Source organism: Pollachius pollachius (genome assembly GCF_949987615.1).
Source record: "Pollachius pollachius genome assembly, chromosome: 15".
Lineage (NCBI taxonomy): Eukaryota > Metazoa > Chordata > Actinopteri > Gadiformes > Gadidae > Pollachius > Pollachius pollachius.
Genome location: NC_136948.1, coordinates 4,302,084 through 4,323,835, shown reverse-complemented (window position 1 = coordinate 4,323,835; position 21,752 = coordinate 4,302,084). Strand labels below are relative to the sequence as shown.

General features: G+C 48.2%; 1 protein-coding gene across 5 annotated transcripts; it reads left to right on the top strand.

The window, feature by feature from the left end:
• The first annotated feature begins 1,989 nt into the window (after positions 1 to 1,989).
• On the top strand, positions 1,990 to 20,404 carry sfxn5a (sideroflexin 5a). Of its 5 annotated transcripts, XM_079751959.1 has the most exons (15): positions 2,290 to 2,350; positions 3,697 to 3,765; positions 4,647 to 4,765; positions 5,535 to 5,612; positions 7,693 to 7,719; positions 8,518 to 8,572; positions 9,353 to 9,378; positions 9,711 to 9,764; positions 10,116 to 10,172; positions 10,720 to 10,785; positions 12,051 to 12,141; positions 14,558 to 14,673; positions 14,943 to 15,028; positions 17,292 to 17,412; positions 19,614 to 20,404. In XM_079751959.1, the coding sequence occupies exons 3-15, from the start codon at positions 4,703 to 4,705 to the stop codon at positions 19,689 to 19,691; spliced, it is 918 nt and encodes a 305-aa protein (XP_079608085.1). In that variant the 5' UTR covers positions 2,290 to 2,350; positions 3,697 to 3,765; positions 4,647 to 4,702; the 3' UTR covers positions 19,692 to 20,404. The 5 variants fall into 5 exon arrangements, with proteins under 5 accessions (XP_079608084.1, XP_079608087.1, XP_079608085.1 ...); XM_079751958.1 differs by lacking the exon at positions 4,647 to 4,765 and having other exon boundaries at positions 1,990 to 2,350; XM_079751957.1 differs by lacking the exons at positions 2,290 to 2,350; positions 4,647 to 4,765 and adding an exon at positions 2,975 to 3,098.
• The last annotated feature ends 1,348 nt before the right edge of the window (positions 20,405 to 21,752 follow it).

Below are 21,752 nucleotides of genomic sequence, written 5' to 3'. Positions count from 1 at the left end.
GCAGAGCGGAAAACAGTTGATACCTTAAAATCATTCAAATCTCCTTTCTTATTATTTTTCGTTTGTGTGTTATCGTCATTATTTTGGTTCAGAAATAACTTTTTGTAGATTTTTTTCCATGATTTTGCCAACATTCAGTCTCTAAACTTTTGAATCTTATTCTTTGCCAGATCTTGGCTAGCTCAGTTCGAATTGAAGCTCCGAGCCAACAAGCCAAATGACCGTTATAAATACTAACCGACACAATCTCGAAAATCGATAGTTGGTTGAAAATAGACTGTATTCAAAAGTGTTCTTATGCAGCAAGTGAATGGTTAAGATCATTTTGTTGGCGTATGCTCATTCCTTTTTATTCCAAAAATGGTTTTGGTGATGAATGAGGCCCACATCGTGAGATTACCCATGGTGCTTTTCGGGCACCTGTCTGTTATGAGGACCTGTGTGAGGACATAGAATGTGGGGTAATCAGGTTTCGACTGTTTCACACGGTATTCAGTCTGCGTCAGGATTAGCCACTCACGGTCCATGCCTATGCCTTCACTTCTGTGCATTACTGAGCTGACTTTGCCCCTCGGGGGAGGGGAGAGAAAATGGCCGACACACGCTAAACGCCACACGCTACTTTCCCGCCAAAACCGGCTTTGCTAGTGCACGCGCATCGCTTGAGCTTTCAGGTGTTTTATCAAAAGGATATATATAATGTATTAACAGCATATATGCCGTCTGGAAATGCCAAAAGCTGCCTTATCGCGTTTTTTGTTTTTGTTTTCTGTCATGTTAGTAGGGTTGTTTTTAAAATATTGCTCTTCATTTTCTGTATAGCAGGGGTTTTGGGTGTGTGTGTGTGTGTGTGTGGGGGGGGGGGGTTACCTAAAGTGTGTTCACTCAGCTCATTGGCTAGTTCTGCCCGATGCTTTGTTATTCTATTGTTTAGATCACTGCACAAAATGAATTAATAATAAATAAATGTATACATACCGTTAGGGATGGTATTTTACAGTATCTGTACAGTAAAAACTCCACTTTAGGGCAGGTTTTAATACCGTACAGTATTCGGATTATGACGCCACGTTTCAACAGCACTTGTGGATGTTCTTGCACTGTTTCAACTGTGAGAGCACGAGAATCTACATCACCTGTAGTCCAGGGAGGCCTCGAGGGATGTTTAGAACTAGCTCCACTGCACTTTGTCATTCCCTGCTCTTTGTCATTCCCCGGGCGACTCCATCTCGTCACCACGGTTACGACCATTCCATTTAATAAACCTTAAATCGACCTGCCTTGGCATCTTACGTTTTTGCTCCACAACCCCCGATATGGAGTGTGTAGATAGGTGCGGAGCTGTTTGAAGGTGCGAGGTAGCTCTTAGTCCGGCCACAGACTAGTTAACCCTCCACTCATAGACTAGTTAACCCCTCCAAAGTCTTCCATCTCCCAAGCATTTTGTGTTGTACCAGTCCTCAAACGTCTAGCTGGGGGAATGTGTAGATGACAGTACATACGGTTGGAAAGTTTACAGTTCGTGATGCAATTCTGTTTCACAAATTTTGTATATTTAATAAAGAATATTTTGTGTTTACTGCTCACCCTATGTCTGGTTGATTTCTTTGTGTGTGTGTGTGTGTGTGTGTGTGTGTGTGTGTGTGTGTGTGTGTGTGTGATATTCTGATAGTATTTCAATAATCATACCAGTAGCCGGCTTGGATAACACATGAACACATTTATTAATACAGAAATTATTGTTTACATTTTTTTGTGTATTAAAATGTTTAATCCTTGTCACATGAATTTAAAATCCATGTCTTTACCTAATCAATTTGCTCAGTGATTTATTTTCTCGCTCTTATCATTCATCTGTTAAGGGATAAACCAAACGGGTTTAACAGATAATTGCTAAATGAATGACAGCTAACTCATGTTTTGGAATCCAACATGATTTTAATGACTTGCTCTAATAAAGGCTACCACTAGGGGGCTACGTTCTCCAAGTTCGGTGACCGGTAGTAGTATTTGTTTCATATCAAAAGATAAGACTGTGCATTCTCATTTTAATCGATAACCGCAATCTATCCACTGTTTATTTTCTAAACAACGCGAGAACTGCCCGCAGGCTGTGTCTACTCGGACCTTTATAAGTTAAGGAAGGAAGTTGCTGTTGGTCCAAAGGACGCTAGTCGACGTCAACTCCTTTAACCACACCACGGTTACAACTAAACTAAACGTGCAACTGCGTGGTTTTATCCACCCAAATGTTTACTTGTCTACATTGTTCAACAAATACCTGAGACCACGAAAGCACAACATGCCAACGTATCCGACCTTCGAGTATGGCAAGCCTCGTTTTGACCAGGTAACCCGCTGCTCCTTTCACACACAGACATCTGCATAGTGCATACACAGACGGCCACATGACAGCTAAGACCCGTTGCTGCTGTACGTCAACTTCGCCGCCATATTAGGGAGGTCAAGACTGTCCTATAAACAAATACAAGTCCATGGGAGCTGAGTTTTTTTCCTCGATACAAAGCACCATAGCGTTAACATTTTCAACGTGTTGCAATGAGTCTTTTTCATACGCATATATAATCATGTTAGATATGAATTTAACATCTGAGATCTGAAAACAAAACTGGCTTATGATCTCCACGTAGATCAGAAACCCGTGACCGAAAACTACTCATTGTAATTGTTTGAAAATTGTAAGCCTATTAAGCACTATAAAGTAAATTATAGTGCTTTGTATCCAGAAAACCAAAGCGACCCCGTTCACATGGGTTTGTTTACAGGCCAGTGTCGGCCTCTCCAATATGGCGGCGACGTTGACGTAAGACTCAAAAGCCAATGCGGTGACTGTCTACGCCTGCCTTAACATACTGACTGACGGTCCCATGTTGACACTAGTAAGCACGTTAACCACATGAATTGACTCTCCACATTCACCACAAGCATAACTCTGGGGAGGAATAACAGTGGCATGTGGTCCCAGGAGAAAACGCCGCCCCGTACCAAAGGTTTTGCCTATTTGCAAGATGGAAAAATATATTTCGCTTTTCCCTAAATATGAGCCATATGTTCGGCAACGTGCGGGCTGTAACAAGGTGCCGGAGTGATTTATCTTCCAAATTAGCAGTTGCAGTAATTACGACCTAAGTGAGCCAAGGCTCCGTGTCTCCGTGTTGCTTTGTTGTATTTCCTCAGCCGATCCGTATGCTTACTTAAAAAACACCCGATAGACTGCTATTCCTGGACTATTCATTTGAAATTAATTGCCGCAAGTGAGAATATTCACTCCTCTAAAGTAGTTGGGGAGGATGCGGAGTGTAATGATGAGCCTTCTCCATCTGAAACGATGAAACAGCTGTCCCGCTGTAATAGTAAGCGACAGCTGCCTGTGTGTGTGTGTGTGTGTGTGTGTGTGTGTGTGTGTGTGTGTGTGTGCGCGCGTGCGTGTGTGCGACGCAGTCTGTTAATAAAGACACACTGATTATTAAACAGATGAAAGTTTAAAGTTTCGAGATGACTATAGTTAATTAGTACCCGAACGCCAACATCTGAGGCCGTTTGACAGACATCTGTGCCGTCGTGATAGGGTGAATCAATTAATAGCGCAATTCATTAATGTACTCTTTCTTTAAACTTATGTTGAACGACATAAACTTTGTGTTTCATTATCTATTGTGTGTGTGTGTGTGTCAGAACACCTTTTTTGGCAGGTTTAGGCACTTCCTGGATGTGATCGATCCCAGAACGCTCTTTGTGACGGAGGTAAAGATAAACACACACACTTTTAGCTGTGATTAGCATGGGACTAGCTTTCCAGTTATAGCTAGGCTGAACTCCTAGCCTGTCTAGCTAGTTAGTTATTGGCTTTTATAATAGATAAACCAACGTCAAACACAAAGATGGCATCCGCTCTTATTATCAGTGACAACCAGATTTCCCCTAATCCAATGAAGTTAGTTAGGAACCAATAAAGTCAGTTACTTACCAATAATGTCAGTTTTTAAAAGAGCAAGGTGAATTAACGTGTTACCTTTGGTAGTCTTGTACCCTTTCACCTTTACCGTTGATTTTAACCTGAAAAACTGAGCAATGACGTTAAAGTCAGCTCTCGTTGACGGACATCTTCACGCACTGTGTTTGGTTTGTTTACAGCGTGCACGTAACGTGATTCCCGGCCAAACGTTAGCGATCGGTTATGGCAGATCCAGAGTGGCACTGGGCAGATCCAATAGTTTTAAACTTCAACAGACAGCTGCCTTCAAGTGAGTTAATGTTAGACAATTGAGTGGGTCCAGACCCTCTGTGCAAATGAAATGAAGTACCAGAGTTTTCAAAAGGTGGCGGTACTCTGGAGGTATCCTGGAGTACTGTGGGTACTACAGAGTATTACCATGTTATCATTACGAGGTATCATGGAGCACTGTGGGTACTACAGAGTGTTACCATGTTATGATGTCCATAACTAGGTATCATGGCGCACTGTGGGTACTACAGAGTATCACCATGTTATGATATCCACAACCACCTTTATCGGCTGTAAAACAGCCAGCACCTCCATTTCACACGTCGGGAAACACCGTAGGGTCAGAGCGCGGGAATCAAACCTGTGACCTTTATTCCGGCCTCCCCCCCCCCCCCCCCAGGGCTTTGGTGACAGCGCGGGTCAGGTGATGTCATCAGTAGCCCTGTCGCCGTGGTAATGAAGCTGTTAGCACGACAGTCACAGCAGCGACGGCGGCGGCGTCTCCGGGGACCAGAGGAGGTGTGGACATGTGGGGCAGCTGGATGGAGGTGGTGGTGTCGGTGGTGGTGGTGGTGTCGGTGGGGGGGGGTGTCGGGTCCCTCCCTCCACACCCCGCTCCTGCGGCCCCCCTGCTGGGCCGGGCAAAGCCTCGACTTGCCCCTTAATGATGGAGGCGGTGCAGGGTGCGCTCTCTGTGTTTGGCGCATGGGACACACACACACACACACACACTTGTGTTCACGCAGGCTGAAGAGCTCATTAGGGTAAATTGGAGCGTAGAGCTCAGCATTATATAATGATCCCAGTGCTGAGCGGCTCTCATGGTCTTTTAGGAGGCTCATTTGTCAAGCGAAGAGCAGCGTGGAGGATTTAGCGAAAAACGCAATTACACCGCGTTGTGAGAGAGAGGGAGGTGGTCTGGGAGGTTCTAGGAATCGGGCAGGATGGGAGAGGAGGTGGGGCCTAGGGAGCACAGGGGGAGGGGGACGAGGAGAAGGAGGAGAGGGGTCCTAAGGGCGGGATGAGGAGGAATGGTGTAGGAGGAGAGGAGACATGGAAGAGGGATGGGTGGAGGAGGAGAGGAGTGAGAGAGGAGGGATGTGATTGAGGAGGAGGCAAGGGGACTGAGGAGGAAGGCAGGAGGAGGAGGACAGGAGTCTCAGGAGAGGGATGAGGAGGAAGAGAGGAGGTGGGGCATGAGGGGTTTCTAGCTATGGGGCAGGAGTATTCCCTCCTCCTGAATGCAGACCTAATGGGTGTGTTTGTTTTGTGTCCCGGGGCGAGCCAGGAGTGCCTTCGGGAGAGTGTGGACCTCCTAGAGAGCTTCAAACACGGAAGACTCCCGCCAGGGGTGACGTCTGCCCAGGTAACACTGAAACACACCTGCCCAGGTAACACTGACACACACCTGCCCAGGTAACACTGAAACACACCTGCCCAGGTAACACTGACACACACCTGCCCAGGTAACACTGAAACACACCTGCCCAGGTAACACTGAAACACACCTTCCCAGGTAACACTGACACACACCTGCCCAGGTAACACTGAAACACACCTGCCCGGGTAACACTGACAGCCCAGGTTACACCGAAACACAACTCCCAGGTACCCCTAATACACACACCTGCCAGGTACCCCTAATAAACACACCTGCCCTGGTCACACTAATAAACCTGTTCAGGTAAAACTATAAATTATTATAATACCATATAATGCTCATGTTCAATGCGGATATGTTTGTTTGTGAAAAACAACCACTGTAGATGGTATCAAGAGGAACACATCTCTATTGGTATTGGCTACTACTATTATACTGGCGAATCCCAAGCCCTGTTTAATTAACAATTATTCGCGAAGTGAATAGTGGGAAATAGCCCCCTCAACCTTCTGTCTCTGGGGATATTCCCCACTATTTACTGAGCCTGAGGCAAATAATTGTTTTGGCATATACAAATCAGCACTCAACAAAGCCTGTTCTGTCTCCTACTCTGGCATTCCCACCTCCCAAAACTTCTCACTTTGCATCAATGGTCACTCTGTCACTCCCTCCTTCCTGGTCAGAAACCTCGGCATCATCACGGACCCCACACTCTCCTTCAAGTCACACATAAACAGCGTCAGAAAAACATCCTTCTTCCACCTCCGCAACATTGCACGCCTTCGACCCACTCTTTCATCCCCAGCTGCCGAAACACTAATCCACGCCTTCATCACCTGCAGACTCGACTATTGCAATAGCATTCTCTATGGCCTCCCCTCCACTATTCTTCAAAAATTGCAATATGTACAAAACTTTGCTGCCCGACTGCTTACTAACTCCCCCTCCAGAGAACACATTGCTCCCGTCCTCCGTCAACTTCATTGGCTTCCAATAAAACAACGCATCAATTTCAAGATCCTCCTCACCACCTACAAAGCGCTGAGCAACTTTGCACCCTCGTACATAACAGATCTCCTCCATCGCCACTCCCCCACTCACCGCCTACGCTCCGCTGATTCCAACCTTCTCACCTCCATCATCGAGACCAAGTATCGCACCCTGGGGGACAGAGCCTTCGCCATCGCCGCCCCTACCCTCTGGAACTCCCTCCCTCTGGCCATCCGAAACTCTGATACACTCTGTTCATTCAAAAGTCAACTTAAAACCTATCTCTTCAGGACCACCTACAACATTTGACAAATCATCCACCGCCATCTTCCACTCTCTCCCGCTCTCTTAATGTGTTGCCTATTGTTGTGGTGTTGTTTATTTTTTCCCTTTTGTTTGAGTATCTGTACTGTCTGTATGTATTCCTTTCTTATTTGTAAAAGCGTCTTTGAGTATTTAGAAAGCGCTATAAAAAACGGATCAATTATTATTATTATTATATACTACACGTGAACGCTCCAAAAATAAACAAGATAACTCTTAATGCCGTGATTTATTTGTTTGTATTAGCGGTTTATTTGTTTTCAGACCAATAAACCGAGATTTTGAGATCTCAATCACGGGATATTGCCCAATATCCCGAGATAGCGATCTTTGGAGGTTCACGTGTAGCATATACTAAATGATTATAGTATGTGAGATGTAAAAATGAGAGGAAAAAAGATGGGAGGGGGATTGGGCATGGTGATTGGTCAAAGAGATTGGGACTACCTCATTTGGTTCAACGTTTGCTCTATTCTCCGAACTCCTAAACACATTGAGCATACATGTATATGAGGGCTAATTACCCATGATTCTTTGCTGCGACCAGTGATTTAGGTAACGAAATAAGACCGCGTTTCCTGTTCGGATTCAGTGTTTACAATTCAGTGTTTTACGCCGACACGGGTCAGGTGAAGTTGAAAAGGGTCCGAGTTCAGATAAGGGTTCCATTCGAGACTTGGAGGTGGAGTTGCTATGGGGACCTGCTACTTCACTCTCTTTTAATTACATATGTTTGTTTGTTTTTCCACAGCTATGGCAAGCTCACAAAATCAAACAGGTTAGAAACTCTCTCGCTCTCTCTCTCTATCTCACACATGTCACTCGGTAACATACGTTGTCTCTGCCGCATGTATACATTTCTGGAAGATGGCTATATGTTATCTCGGAGGCCAATGTTTATGTGTCGCCAGAATACGCTGGCAAGCTGTCACGCCTTAGTTTGCCATGTTTATATTTACACATGAGTCTGCTTACCGATAATGTTTATGAAGCTTGAATCTATATCCATCTTCCAACATATAACCCTAGTGAACGTACCGCTGCTACTTTTCATATCACATGTTTAAAGTGCATCTTGTTGGCCTAAAGAAGTCATCAAGTCTATTTCATTAAATCTGTTCTCAAGGTCTTAACATAGCCAAGAATATTCCGTAGGTACGGTAGATCCCACTTGACGACCTAACATATCAACACCAGTTTGGTCATGTGTGTTGTTTTTTTTGTAAGCTTAATTTTTGCCACGAATCATACATTCTAGCATCCAACTGTTTCACTTCCACACCAACTATTTTAGACTTTATTATTACATGTTTTGTTCAATTTCTTTTGCTAGTTTTGTACGTTTTTTTTTTTCCAGTTCTGTTCTCTTTGTTAGCTATTCTTTTGGGCTATTTTTTATCTAGCGTTCAGACATTTTTTGCTCGATTTTAGACAAAGCAAGCTAGCCATCATCACTACGAAAAGAGTCTTTCTCTGAAATGATTACACCGTTTGTATACCCTAGAAACTAACCAATCAACACTGTCTCATTGCATCTTCTACCACGGTGCTTGTGATCATTGTGCTCTGTACGCAGGCCATCATCCACCCCGACACCGGAGACAAGATACCCATGCCCTTCCGCATGTCAGGTACAGTAGCCCCCACACCTAGGACGAGTACCCCGTGCGTCTCTCAGTTTGGGGGTCCCAAACGTCTCCCAAAAAGTGGAGATCCCTCAGAAACTGGAACCTCTTCAAATTTTGTACGCTCAAATAAGCCAGAAAACGTTCCCCCTGCTCGCCTTTCGAACATGCTCATGATCCACTGAAACAGGTCGTGCACGCAGTGGCATGTCTTTACATTTATTTAAGATAGGTGATGGTGGCGGTAAGGGAGGGGGGGGTTGGCGGTGGTCGTCGAGGTGACGAGGTGGGGGTGGTGGTGATGGGATGACGTTGGGGGGGCGGGGGGAGGACCAGGGCCTTGTTATGTGGTCCAACATGGAGGCGTCAGCCTCTCCAGGGGGCCCTTGTCTCTGGGCCTGCGGGGCCCCTGTGGGGTCTCCGGGCCCGGTAAAGGTCACTCACAGCTGGGTGCTGATTAGGACGCGCTCCCTTGCTGTGCCGCCGACGTTATGTTGGACCTCCGCAGAAACTAGGGTATTTTAGTAGCAAAGGCACCATAATACCTTTCTTTCTGTCTGTCTGTCTGTGTGTCTGTCTGTATCTTTCTCTCTCTCTACCTCTCTACCTCTCTCAAAGCTCATCATACTAGTCTGATATGACCGCAGATGCATTCAAATGAACACGACCTCTGAACAATGAGAGGAAACAGTACAGTAACTCCTTAATTAACATCAGCGTTATTGCACTCTGATCATTGTGATTATTATGGTCTGTAATGTTGTCAATGACCCACGTCTTTTGCAGGCTTCATCCCGTTTGGAACGCCAGTGGTAAGATCACTCATAACACATTAACATTTTCCCCCTCCCCACTTACACACTTATTTTATGTTGTACATCCTGGCACTTAATATACACACTTATTGTATGTTGTACGTCCATGAACTTAAAAATGGCACTTAGCATTGTGTAGCCTCTTATCCTAGCTATCTTTATTTTATACAGAGAATGGGTAATCCTAATGATTGTTAGTGCTTGGTTCTTGGTTCTGTGAACATCCTTCCTGTACCGACAGCGATATATTATTTCTCTTTCTTCTGACCAACGTACTTGTTGTAAGTCGCTTTGGATAAAAGCAGTCATCAGGTGGTTTCTGTGTTCAGGTGGTGGGTCTTCTGCTCCCTAACCAAACCCTGGTGTCTACGGTCTTCTGGCAGGTCAGACCTAGCTGCACTCCTCCTCCCACGTTTCACAGGTTTAATCGACCACCGCCGTCTCCGGACGACAACAAAACCCTCGCCAGCCTCCACGGTGTCCAGAGCCCTTCACAGAACGCGTTCAATCAACAGTTATGAAACAGTGAAATGGATAGAAATAGACCCGATAGGTTGATATAAACTATAACAATATAAAAAAAGGTTACTTAAATTTGTGATATCACATTTTAAACACAAATCTTTGTAACGTGTACAAGGTTTAAAGTAGTGTTGCATGACCAATCACATCAAAGCTGCTCTCATAAGATTTCTGTGAGCTAAATGAACTAAACTAAATCCTCTCTCCCTCAGTGGTTGAACCAAAGCCACAACGCCTGTGTCAACTACAGCAACCGCAACGCCTCCAAGGTAGGGTTTGCGCTACAGAGCTAGCTTCACAGAGCGAGCATCCCAGAGCAAACACCCCAAGTACTAGCATCACAGAGCTAATGCCTCAGAGCTAGCACCCCAAGAGCTAGCATCACAGAGCGAGCATCCCAGAGCTCGCAACCAAAGAGCTAGCACCCCAGAGCTAACTTAACAGATCTAACCCTGCAGACCTAGGACCTTCGAGATAGCTTAACAGAACTAGCATCCCATAGCTACCACCCCATAGCTAGCACCCCAAGATCTAACACACCATAGCTAACACACCATAGCTAGCATCGCAGAGCTAGCATCACAGAGATAGCACCCAATAGCTAACTTAACAGATCTAGCCCTGCAGAGCTAGGACCATCCCAGTGCTAGCAACCCTATCCTCACGTCACATTAATAGCTCACCAGTGATGGCTTATCAGCGCTAGCATATCTGAGCTCACTTGCCAGAACCATCTTACTCTCTGAAATATTGCTGACCCATGCTGAAAGGAGTGGTCGGTTAAACATTGTGTCACTTCCTCTTCCTGTCTGTCAGCCAACGGACATGTCCAAATTCTTCCAAGGTTACATGGGCGCGGTGACCAGTGCGGTGTCCATCGCGGTGAGTTCCCATCATGCATCTCTTCCGGTCAGTGTGTTATGGTGATAATAGACACAGGGAGAGCGAAACCGACAGGTCGACACGGCCCTCGTTTCGTGGGACCCCAAAGTGACTGGTATGGGTAAAACGTGCACGATTATTCACCCTGACGAGCGCGTTCACGTGACACCGACGGAACCATAGAAGGTACCCAGTCAGAGAGAAAGGCTGCGGTCCAATATTAGTGTTTTATCTTAAGGTTCCTAGCTGAGTGGAGTGACCCTGCAGTATCTCAGTGACACCCATGATAAGAGCCGTGGGGGCGGGCCTTAACAAAGCCTCGCCCCCTCCTTTATTCATCCGTTTGCTAGGCCGTGGGATCTCATGTCCCTACAACAGGGGGTGAGTGACCCCCCCGCAGGTCTATTGTGGCGTTGCTAGTTTAACCCCCCGACCCTTGCTGAGTGGACACACACACACACACACGCACACACACACACACACACACACACACACACACACACACACACACACACACACACACACACACACACACACACACACACACACACCTATATATTCACACACACCTCTCCCTCAGAACCAGGGGGGGTTGGGTTGGGTGCTCGACCAAAGATAATTAGCTGGGCCACGCCCCCTTCCCCCCTCAACCTGCTGCAGCCCGTGGGCAGGGTTCTCTCTCCAGGCATGCCTTCTGCATAGGGCAGTCTGGAGGGATGGGGGTTATCAACACACCAGTGGGGGGGGGGGGGGGGGGGGGGGGGGGGGGGCAATTAAAGCTCAGCTCCGGTTGGGGCCCGAGGGCCACTGCCAGTGTGGTGTGATTGCTAGCAGGCTGGCATGCTAGCCTGCTAAGATATGGTATCACCACATAAGAGCGTGATACCATTTCACCCGTTGGTTGATTGGCGTGTTGTTGTGACTCTGCTAGCATCACTACCCTTAGATCCAAAATGGCAGTCACTGCTAAAAGCCGTTTCTCCTCAAGCTGCTGCTGATAAATGTGCCACGTCAAGAAGGCCAGACCATGGTTATTTTTAATAACACACAAATGTAAATAGTATATTTTTGTGATGTCATTTTTTTATTTACATCCTGTTTTATACCGAATACCAGTACACTACTTCATATTCCTTCCATGTGAAAGCTTACTCGGCGATCAAAGTCTTTCTGGTCTGATTCTGATTAATGTTGTATAGAACCACACATGTCAATATAGACGCTGGGGCTTTTATTGTGCAAGAGCCTGTCCTGTGGTGCTGCAGGTGGCGTTGAGGTTGGCGATCCAGAAGGCGGACCGGTTCAGCCCCACCACCCGACGGATGGTCCAGAGATTCATCCCCTTCCCGGCCGTGGGTAAATAAACCTTAAGAAGGGTGCGTTTGGTTTGTGCTCCGTGCATCGCAGATTGGGTGGAGTTTACCCCATCAGGGACCACGACAACTTAGGCTAATGTTTTAACCGACACAAAATGAATGTATTTTTAAAACTTCTTTTTTTTTATAGTTGCATTCTGTAATGTTATATATTGGTAGACTCCGCCCATTTGCTGTGCAGAGGAGGTTTAAACAAACAAACAGTGTACAGTGATGCTCGGTACGATACTTTATATATCATGCTGTCATTATTGCTCCATCAATACACACTGTACAGTGCTGCTCTGATCACACACTTCATAAACCATGCTATCATTCATGCTCCATCAATACACAATGTACAGTGATGGCCTGATCACACACTTTATATATTATGCTGTGATTCATGCTCCATCAATACGTCAATATATATCGAAGTGATATATATTTGGTGTGAGGTTTCCGTACGTTGTTTCTGCGTGTGTCTGGCATGTGTTCATAGTGTTTGTACACCATGATGCGCGCCATCATACGTGTGTACTCTATGTGATACAAGGAGCGGGTAGCAGACGTTTGTTCTGCGCGGCGTCGGGTCTGAGGTTGGCGACCCGCAAGTTAAGTCGGCTTGTTGTGTCAGGCGGAAGCTTGGTGTCAAAACCCCGCTCTTCGCCTCACCTCCTCCTCCTCTTCCTCCTCGCTACGCCAAACACCCCCTCTGCCTCCTTCCCCTCCCCCCCACCTCCCCCACCCCTAGGGGCTTAGAGGACCGTCCCAGAATGCCCTGGGGCTGCTGGCTAGTAATTAAATTGTTTGCCTTTCCCACAGCAACCCCAACACCCCCTACACGCGAACACACACACACACACGCGTACACACGCATACACATGAACACTCGCATGCACGCACACACACACAGTGGCGTGGTGGTTTAATTAAATCAACAGGTTGGTGCAGCCTTTGTCTGGTAATTGGCTCCTCGTTAGAACTCTGCTTCCACAAACAAATGGGATAATTATCCGTAAAGTGGCGTCTATGTCAGGCCTCGCTCGCCCTCCCCCCGACGGCTCCGGCGCCGTTGTCCTTCTCGTCCTTGATGTTGTTGTTGTTGTTGTTGTGGCTATTTGTACATAAAAGGTAATTAAAGTGGCTAATTGAAGCCAGCGCGAGCAAAAGCGTAGTTGGTTTGATGATTTTTTTTTGGTGGGGGGGGGGGGGGGGGGTTCCGTTTGTTAACGTTCTAATGGCCGTCTTCATTAGCGACAAGCCAATCAGGTCGCTCGTTTGGATGATTGAGACCCCGACCCGCACGGGGTACCGGGAATAATTAATTAATTAGTCGTCTTGGTAAATATTTCTCATTTGCTTGTGTCGACGGCACCGGGGCTAATGATGTAGCACACCTTCCGCTCCCGCCCGTGTTCTGCAAACAGTTATTACCTGACAATTAGACCCACGATTCATGTAATTATTCCACATAATTATAATCAGCCTTTTAATATTTTGTCCTTTTTGCGTTTCATTGAGTGACCGTCATCCACCTAGCGTAAATGTTGTGTGTTCATTAATTTAGATGGAGGTATGTTTGACGTTGTCTGATTGCGTTTGTGTTTTCTCTACATTTGCTTTATTAGATTATCCCCCCCCCCCCCCCGGTCTGGAATCCCTTTATCTGCCTTTGTATTAATTTGAGCAGAATAAAAAAAGAGAAATAAAAGCGGGACAACCTTGTAGCTAAATGAGAGATTAGCCAAAGTGAATTGAATTTGTGTCGCGCACGCGGTTCGTTAGCCCTGCAGGCTCAGGTAAAGATAACTCAAAACGCCCCCCCCCCCCCCCCCCCCCCCCCAAATTAAAAACGCCCGTGGACCTTAACTCTTTGAAATGACATTCCCGGCGCCGGGAGTCAAGGAGACGGGGTCGCTCCGGAGTCGTATATGTGCCTCAGTTTATCACCAGACAAGCCGGTACATCTCGTACCCACTCCGTAGACTGACAGCTGGGGTCAGTTGGCCCTCTTCCTACTGCCTCCCGGGGGGCTGGCTGAAGTCTCGGTCTCGTGACCGAGGGACAACGTTTGATTGGCGGAACGACAGACAATACAGACGAAGACTTGAAACAACTTCAATGACATTTATGGGGAATTTCACGCAACACATATGGCTGAAAAGGCACTATGACTTTTAGGCTCAAAATCAAATCGTATAGTATAGAAGTATAGATTAATAATAAATATATAGATTACTTATACTATGAATCAACACGGTAGCCACTACAAACACCATCCCTCCCTCCTATATCCTAACATATCGGTTTCAAAATATATAGTTAACTGTTTTTGGCTAATGTTTACATGACCATGTAGAATGGTGTGTAACTCAGGGATTTGTAGTTTTTAAGGCTCCTCTCTGCCCCCCCAGCCAGTGCTAACGTGTGCAACGTGGTGCTGATGCGTCACTCTGAGCTGTCGGAGGGCATCAACGTCCTGGACGACAAGGGCAACGTCGTAGGGACCTCCAAAATGGCCGCCAAACGCGTGAGTAGTCGACAGTTGGAAATGGCACACAAAAGTAGGACAAAAATGGTCGGGAAAACTAAACGAGAATTTAAAAGAAAACATGAAACAGAACTGTATTTTTATTAGTTATTCTGTTGTTGTTTCTGTTTAAAGCAGAACAGCATAACCTAACCTCCGATCTTGTTCGGTAGAGTACCTTGTTCTAAAGGTATCGCTATGACGACATGAGTGTCAATCACGTCCCTTCCATAGCCAACAGCTCTGCTCTTTTTGCTTTTGAAAAACAGGCGCTTTTCGAGACAGCCATGACCAGAGTGGTCCTACCGATGCCCATTCTGCTGCTCCCTCCCATCGTCATGGCGATGTTGGAAAGGTGAGAAGTCCCTGGCTGACTTGTTTACACAGGTGGGCCACGCCGACTCCCGATCCAGACACTGGGGGTCCAGCCAGGGTTTTGGGTTCAGCCATGTCTTCAAACTCACCATGTATGACGTAGCCGTGTTAAAGTGTGTTCCACACATCCTCTTCCCTTTCTAAACCATTTTATAATCCCTCTTGTGATTGGCTCAAATCAGCGACCTTTTATGTCACTTCCTGCACAAACTCTGGCAACTGACATCACCTGGTATTGATTTCAGCCAATAAGATGGCCTTGGGTTTCACAAGGTCCCAGTGACCCTTCTTCCTTCTGATTGGCTGAAACCATTGCCTAGTTAACGTTACTTCCTTTAACCAACATACATCCGGCCGCTGAATGGAGTGGAGGGGGAATGACCTCCAGCAGTGAGCGCTAGCATTCAGAGGCTACCGCGCTAACCCGTCTCCCATTGGTTTACACCGGGAGTAGCTTTAGCCTAGCTAGCGGCGGCCCAGTAGGAACAGGGATCACCTGACCCGTCCTGCCTGTTGTGGGCCTTCTGTCCGCTGTGCTATGACTAATGAGGACCTAATGGAGCACGGCGTTTATGCCGGTGCTCTGTGCCAGATGTTTGCCGCCCAGCATGAAGGAATGCGGCCATCTTTGTTCACTACCTGACAGCTCTCCCCGCGTGGGCGGAGCCACGATGCACAGGTGTGCTGAGGGGTTTGCGGGGGGGGAGGGGGGGCGGGTTGGAAGGTTGGAGTTGCTAAAGGGAAGGAAGAGATGGGAGAGAGGGGTGGAGGAGTTGGAGGGGGAGAGTAGGAAGGGGGAAGAAGAGGAGAGCTAAAGTGGTGGAGGAGACGGGGAGAGAGAGGGAGGGAGAGAGTTGGAGGAGAGGGGAGAGAGAGGGAGGGAGAGAGTTGGAGGAGAGGGGGAGAGAGAGGGTTGGAGGAGAGGGGGAGGAGTAGGAGAGGAGAGGAGAGGTGGTATGGGAGATGGATGAAGAGCGGTTTGAAGGGTGGAGGAGTAGCGGAGGTGGAGGAGAGCGAGAGAGAGGTGGAGGAGAGGGAGGGAGGGAGAGAGGGAAGGGCGGAGGAAGGGTGGAGAGGAAAAGCGAAAAGAGAGGTGTAAAGGAGGGTGGAGAAGTGGAGCGGGGTGCAGGGCGGGACGGAGGTGTAGGGGGACTGGGGTGGGGTGGGGGTGGTTAACCTTCAGTGGGTCTCAATGGAGCGGGAACAGGAGGACAGGGGAGCCCCGTGATGGATGGCCCCGCTGAGAGCTGCGTTACCGTGACAGCAGCATCACGTTACCGTGGCGGTAGACCCTCCCGTCGCCGCGTTCGGCCTCGGGGACGTATGCGTACGTGTGCGGTGCGATGGGGCTTTTGCACGAGCGCGTCTGAGTTCCTCTAACTAACTAATGTGTTGAGTTTAATACAGTGTAATTCTCTCTCATTTTGCGTGGGATTTCAGATTGGATTGCACGTGCTGCTGTACTGTACAATATCCACACACACACACACACAGCACAACTTTTTCACATTCACTCTCTTTAGTGTGTGTGTGTGTGTGTGTGTGTGTGTGTGTGTGTGTGTGTGAGTGTGAGTAGCCTAATTAAAGCATGGCAGTCGTATGTGTTAATGAGCTCCCTCATTAAGCAGTAGCTCCTCGTTGGGGGGGCTGAGAGAGAGAGAGAGAGAGAGAGAGAGAGAGAGAGAGAGAGGGAGAGAGAGAGAATTATTTCAGGAAGAGAGCGAGGAGACATTGAGTAAAAGAGGGAGCCAGAGCCAGGGAAAGGCAGAAAGAGTATTTTGAGTAAAAGTGACACTGGGGGAGTAAAAGGGAGATGGGGAGTGAGTGAGGAAGTGAACCAGACATGAGGGAGCGCAAGGAAGAGGAGGGAAGGTGATTGAGGAGAAGTAAGACTCTATTAGGGGGAGAGTGAGGGGTGAGAGAGTGTATTTCTGAGGTCCCAGCTCAGTCAGAGACAGGAGATGAACTCTTCAGGACAACTCCAGTTGTATGGAGATCCTTTGGAAATCCCTATGAGTACTTTCTTCATTTCCCTGAACTATTATAAACTACCGTGATTTAAATAGGATGGTCTCACTGTGGAGACGGGGTCTGTCCGTGTGTCGAGGTGAATGTTTCACGGCCCCGTTGGTTGGGGGGGTGTTGTGGGATGTGTCCGTGTATCTATCTGTCCCGGGGGTTGGGGGTCTCTCTGTGTTGAGGTGATTGTCTAACGGCCCTGGGGGTGTTGGGTTCTCTACCAGTAGGCTCCCAGTGCTGCGGAGCCGCCCCGGCCTGCTGCTGCCCGTCCACAGCCTGGTGTGTCTGGCCGCCTTCAGCCTGGCCCTGCCCCTCGCCATCAGCCTCTTCCCACAGATGTCCCAGGTACGCAGATCCCTGGACCACCACCCTACACCACCACCCTGCACCACCTCTTGGGGAACATCACCCTACACCGCCAGCTACCAGTACAGATCCATGTCATTAAGGAGCAGGTAGGGGTTAGACAGTACAGAGACAGGTCATTGAGGAGCAGGTAGGGGTTAGACAGTACAGAGACAGGTCATTGAGGAGCAGGTCGGGGTTAGACAGTACAGAGACAGGTCATTAAGGAGCAGGTAGGGGTTAGACAGTACAGAGACAGGTCATTAAGGAGCAGGCAGGGGTTAGACAGCACAGAGACAGATCATTAAGGAGCAGGTAGGGGTTAGACAGGTCATTAAGGGGCAGGTAGGGGTTAGACAGTACAGAGACAGGTCTTTAAGGAGCAGGTAGGGGTTAGACAGTACAGAGACGGGTCATTAAGGAGCAGGTAGGGGTTAGACAGTACAGAGACAGGTCATTAAGGAGCAGGTAGGGGTTAGACAGTACAGAGACAGGTCATTAAGGAGCAGGTAGGGGTTAGACAGTACAGAGACAGGTCATTAAGGAGCAGGTAGGGGTTAGACAGTACAGAGACAGGTCATTAAGGAGCAGGTAGGGGTTAGACAGTACAGAGACAGGTCATTAAGGAGCAGGGAGGGGTTAGACAGTACAGAGACAGGTCATTAAGGAGCAGGTAGGGGTTAGACATTACAGAGACAGGTCATTAAGGAGCAGGTAGGGGTTAGACAGTACAGAGACGGGTCATTAAGGGGCAGGTAGGGGTTAGACAGTACAGAGACAGGTCATTAAGGAGCAGGTAGGGGTTAGACAGTACAGAGACAGGTCATTAAGGAGCAGGTAGGGGTTAGCCAGTACAGAGACAGGTCATTAAGGAGCAGGTAGGGGTTAGACAGTACAGAGACAGGTCATTAAGGAGCAGGTAGGGGTTAGCCAGTACAGAGACAGGTCATTAAGGAGCAGGTAGGGGTTAGACAGTACAGAGACAGGTCATTAAGGAGCAGGTAGGGGTTAGACAGTACAGAGACGGGTCATTCAGGAGCAGGTAGGGGTCAGGGGCCATCTTGTTCTAGGGTACCAACAGTTAGACTGCGGACATCGAGCATCGAACCCAGTACACAGTAGCCCGACTCCCACCTTCCGTATACAGTACCGGGCTGCTTCGATAGGTGGGTCTGGAACCCATCTGTAGGCTCCGATCCCATGGGGCTCAACCTGTTACCACCCAGAACCCGTGTTGGTTCCATCCCAGACTCTGTGGCCCTTTCAACAGGTTCCCCCCCCCCGGTCACGCTTCACCATGTGGCCATCGGCCAATGAGGCGCGAAGCCCCTCTGCTCTGACCCCACCCCCCAAACGTCTGGCCGTGCCGTGTTCATGTCCCCCGGGTCGACGTGCCCTCGCCATCCGGTCGGACGTCTGCTGGGCTGACCTCCGGCGGCGCTCGCGTCCCCTCTCTCCGTATGTCTCCGCGGCGCGTATATGTGTTTTTATTATTTTAGCATTTCGTCGCCGACATATTTTCTTCTCTCGCTCCCCGACTTTCGGTTGGGCGCTCTGCCAAACCGACAACTTAGAGGCGCCGATGGCGGCGGTGTCTTGGCGCCGTTCCGCCTCTCTCCTGACAGCCATATGGCGAACGGCGAACCGGCATATGCGCCGCCAACCGCCTCGCGCCAGCCAGCGTCGCCTTCGTCGCGTTCGCTGGGAGGCTAAGAGAAGGGGGGGAGAGGGAGAGAGGGGCTAGGGGGGGGGGGAAAGAAAATGCCCCCCCCCCCCCCCCCCAAAAAAAAAAACACCCACCACACGGAGGGGGCTGGTCTCGCGGACCCCCCGCCGACGCAATTAGCTCCTGTTCGCTTTCACACCTCGCGAGACGCCTGGCTGGGCTGCAGCCGCCGAGTCACGGCCATCTGTCGGCGGTTCATGCGGCCTTCCCCGACGCAAACGTACGCTCCTCCTCCGAGCTGCCGACTTGGCTCCTTCCTGGTTTCTGCTCCTCGCGACGGAGAGCGAACGCCGCGGTCCGCAGCTCGCCACGGGCTCTTGGATCGATGCGCCAGCGCTAAATTATGACGTGTGTGTGTGTGTGCGTGTGCATTTGTGTGTGTGTGTGTGTGTGTGTGTGGCGCGCTTGAGCGTTAGCCGGCGTGCAGGGAAACACGCTAACTCGTGGGTTCGCGTCCCGCTTCCTGTCTCCGCAGATCCACGCCGGTCGGCTGGAGCCGGAGATCGCCATGGCAACTCGCTGCGAGATCCTAACGTACAATAAAGGCCTCTGAGGGGGAGGTGCCGCCGATGACCATGTGACCGGCCAAGGTGGCCAATCACGTCGTTGGAAGCTGGGGAGGTTTTCTACTCAAAAGTTAAATGGTAAAATGGACTGCATTCATAAAGCGCTTCTATAACCAGTGGTCACTAAAAGCGCTTCATAATATTGCCCATCATTCACCCATTCATGCACGCATTCACCCACCGATGGCGGTGTCAGCCATGCAAGGCGACAGCCAGCTCATAAGGATCAGTCAGGGTCAGTGGTCTTGTCTAACCTTGAGCCGGGGATTGACCCAGCAACCTTCCGGTTACCAGCCAACCCGCTCTACCTCCTGAGCCACATGCTGCCCTGAGCTGTTCTCATTAAACGATGAGGGCCGTGTGTTTAAGCAAGTCTATGGTCATTGGTTCAAGTCCCAAGGATCAAATTTTTCTAGTGGGCAATGGATGATCTGGTATATTGGGTCTGTTGGGGCTTATGATTGGTCAGTTATAGTAATTATAGTGTAATTCACGAGGTTGTGATTTAAGATCTGGTTTACATGTCCACCTGATTCTGTGAGGAACTGGGAGATTGTTTTGCATAGTAGATAGATGATTTACACAGCAGCGAAATAACAAATCCTAGTTACACTGTAGGATGAAGTATGACTATTAAATTTGTTTCCTATCTTTAACTTTTTGTTTGTATGTTTTGTTAACGTCAATTGAACTTCAATACAATTCGGCACCACCTCCACAAACCTTTACAATGTGTATTATGACAATTATTATGATTATTATTTTTTTGATATGATAAGCTTACACAGAGTAAAAGTGTTGACATTACAGATGAAACATTATTAATCAGTCAAACTCAACCGAAGGAGATGTTGATTCATTGTTTTGCTTTCACAGAACGCTAAAGCGTTCCTCTTTAGCTAATCGTTCATATCCCACCTCTTCTTCCCATCTTAATGTGAGCGTAATGCCATTCCTGACGACCATACATGGACTTCCTCCGTTTACTATCTCTCCGTCTCATCTGTCTGATTGGTGTGTTTGCGCGGTTGCCAGGGGAACCCTGCACGCTAGGGTTGCAGCGCGCGGGGAGCGTTGACAAGACACTGCACGTGAGAGGCGAACATAAACAAACATAATCAATCTTACGTTCAACAGTTTACTAAATCTGAACAATTATTGTAGTCGTTAAATCAACACTAATTGGTACACTAAATTGGCAAATGTAGCCGTCGTTAATTAAGATGTAAACTATCTTTTTTGAGAACATTAATCGAGGTTAATGTCGTTAAATATGTTCTTATTTTTATGTTTCATTATTTAGGCTAGAGATGGGATTTGGCAGAGGTGACCCCGAAGACATTGTATTGATTAATTAATCGATTGATCGTCTGATCATGTCACTCTTAAAGTGTAGGTGTGTGTGTAATACTTCGTTGAGGTTGTGTATACATTGTGTGTGTGATTGTGTTGGGTACCGTAACGTCTGTGCGTGTGTTGTGTACAAATTGTGTGTGTGTTTGTATAATGTATGAAACGTGTGTGCGTGTGGAAATAACTTATGGGTGTTTGTTTATAAATCATGTTTGCGTTGTGTTTACATTGTGTATTGGTTTTGTTTTGTCTAAAATATGTGTGTTTGTGTTGTGTATAAATCGTGTGCTAATTGTGTTGTGTCTGACCCACATGTGCGTGTGTCATGTATAAAACATTCGTGCGCACGTATGTGCATGTGTATGTGTGCATGTCTCCCACGCCCAGCCTATTCCCGGCGTCTCCGTGGGCCCAGGGGCTTCTGCGGTGCTGACGGGGCTGACGGGAGACCGGCCCGGCCCCCTGGGGAGCCCGGTGTGATCCGCCGCTAATTGTTTTCTTTACACCAGAACCCCTGAGAGTTCGCGGCCTCCCCGCTCCGAGAGGGCCGCAAACTCTCGCGAGAGTACGCGGTTCTCGGCGCTTGAAGGCGATCCCAGCGCGGCCTTCCCGCTTCAGGCGTTGAATAAGCGCACACACGTGCGCGCGTACGCATGCACACGCAAGTTTTATACATGACACTCGCACGTGTACAG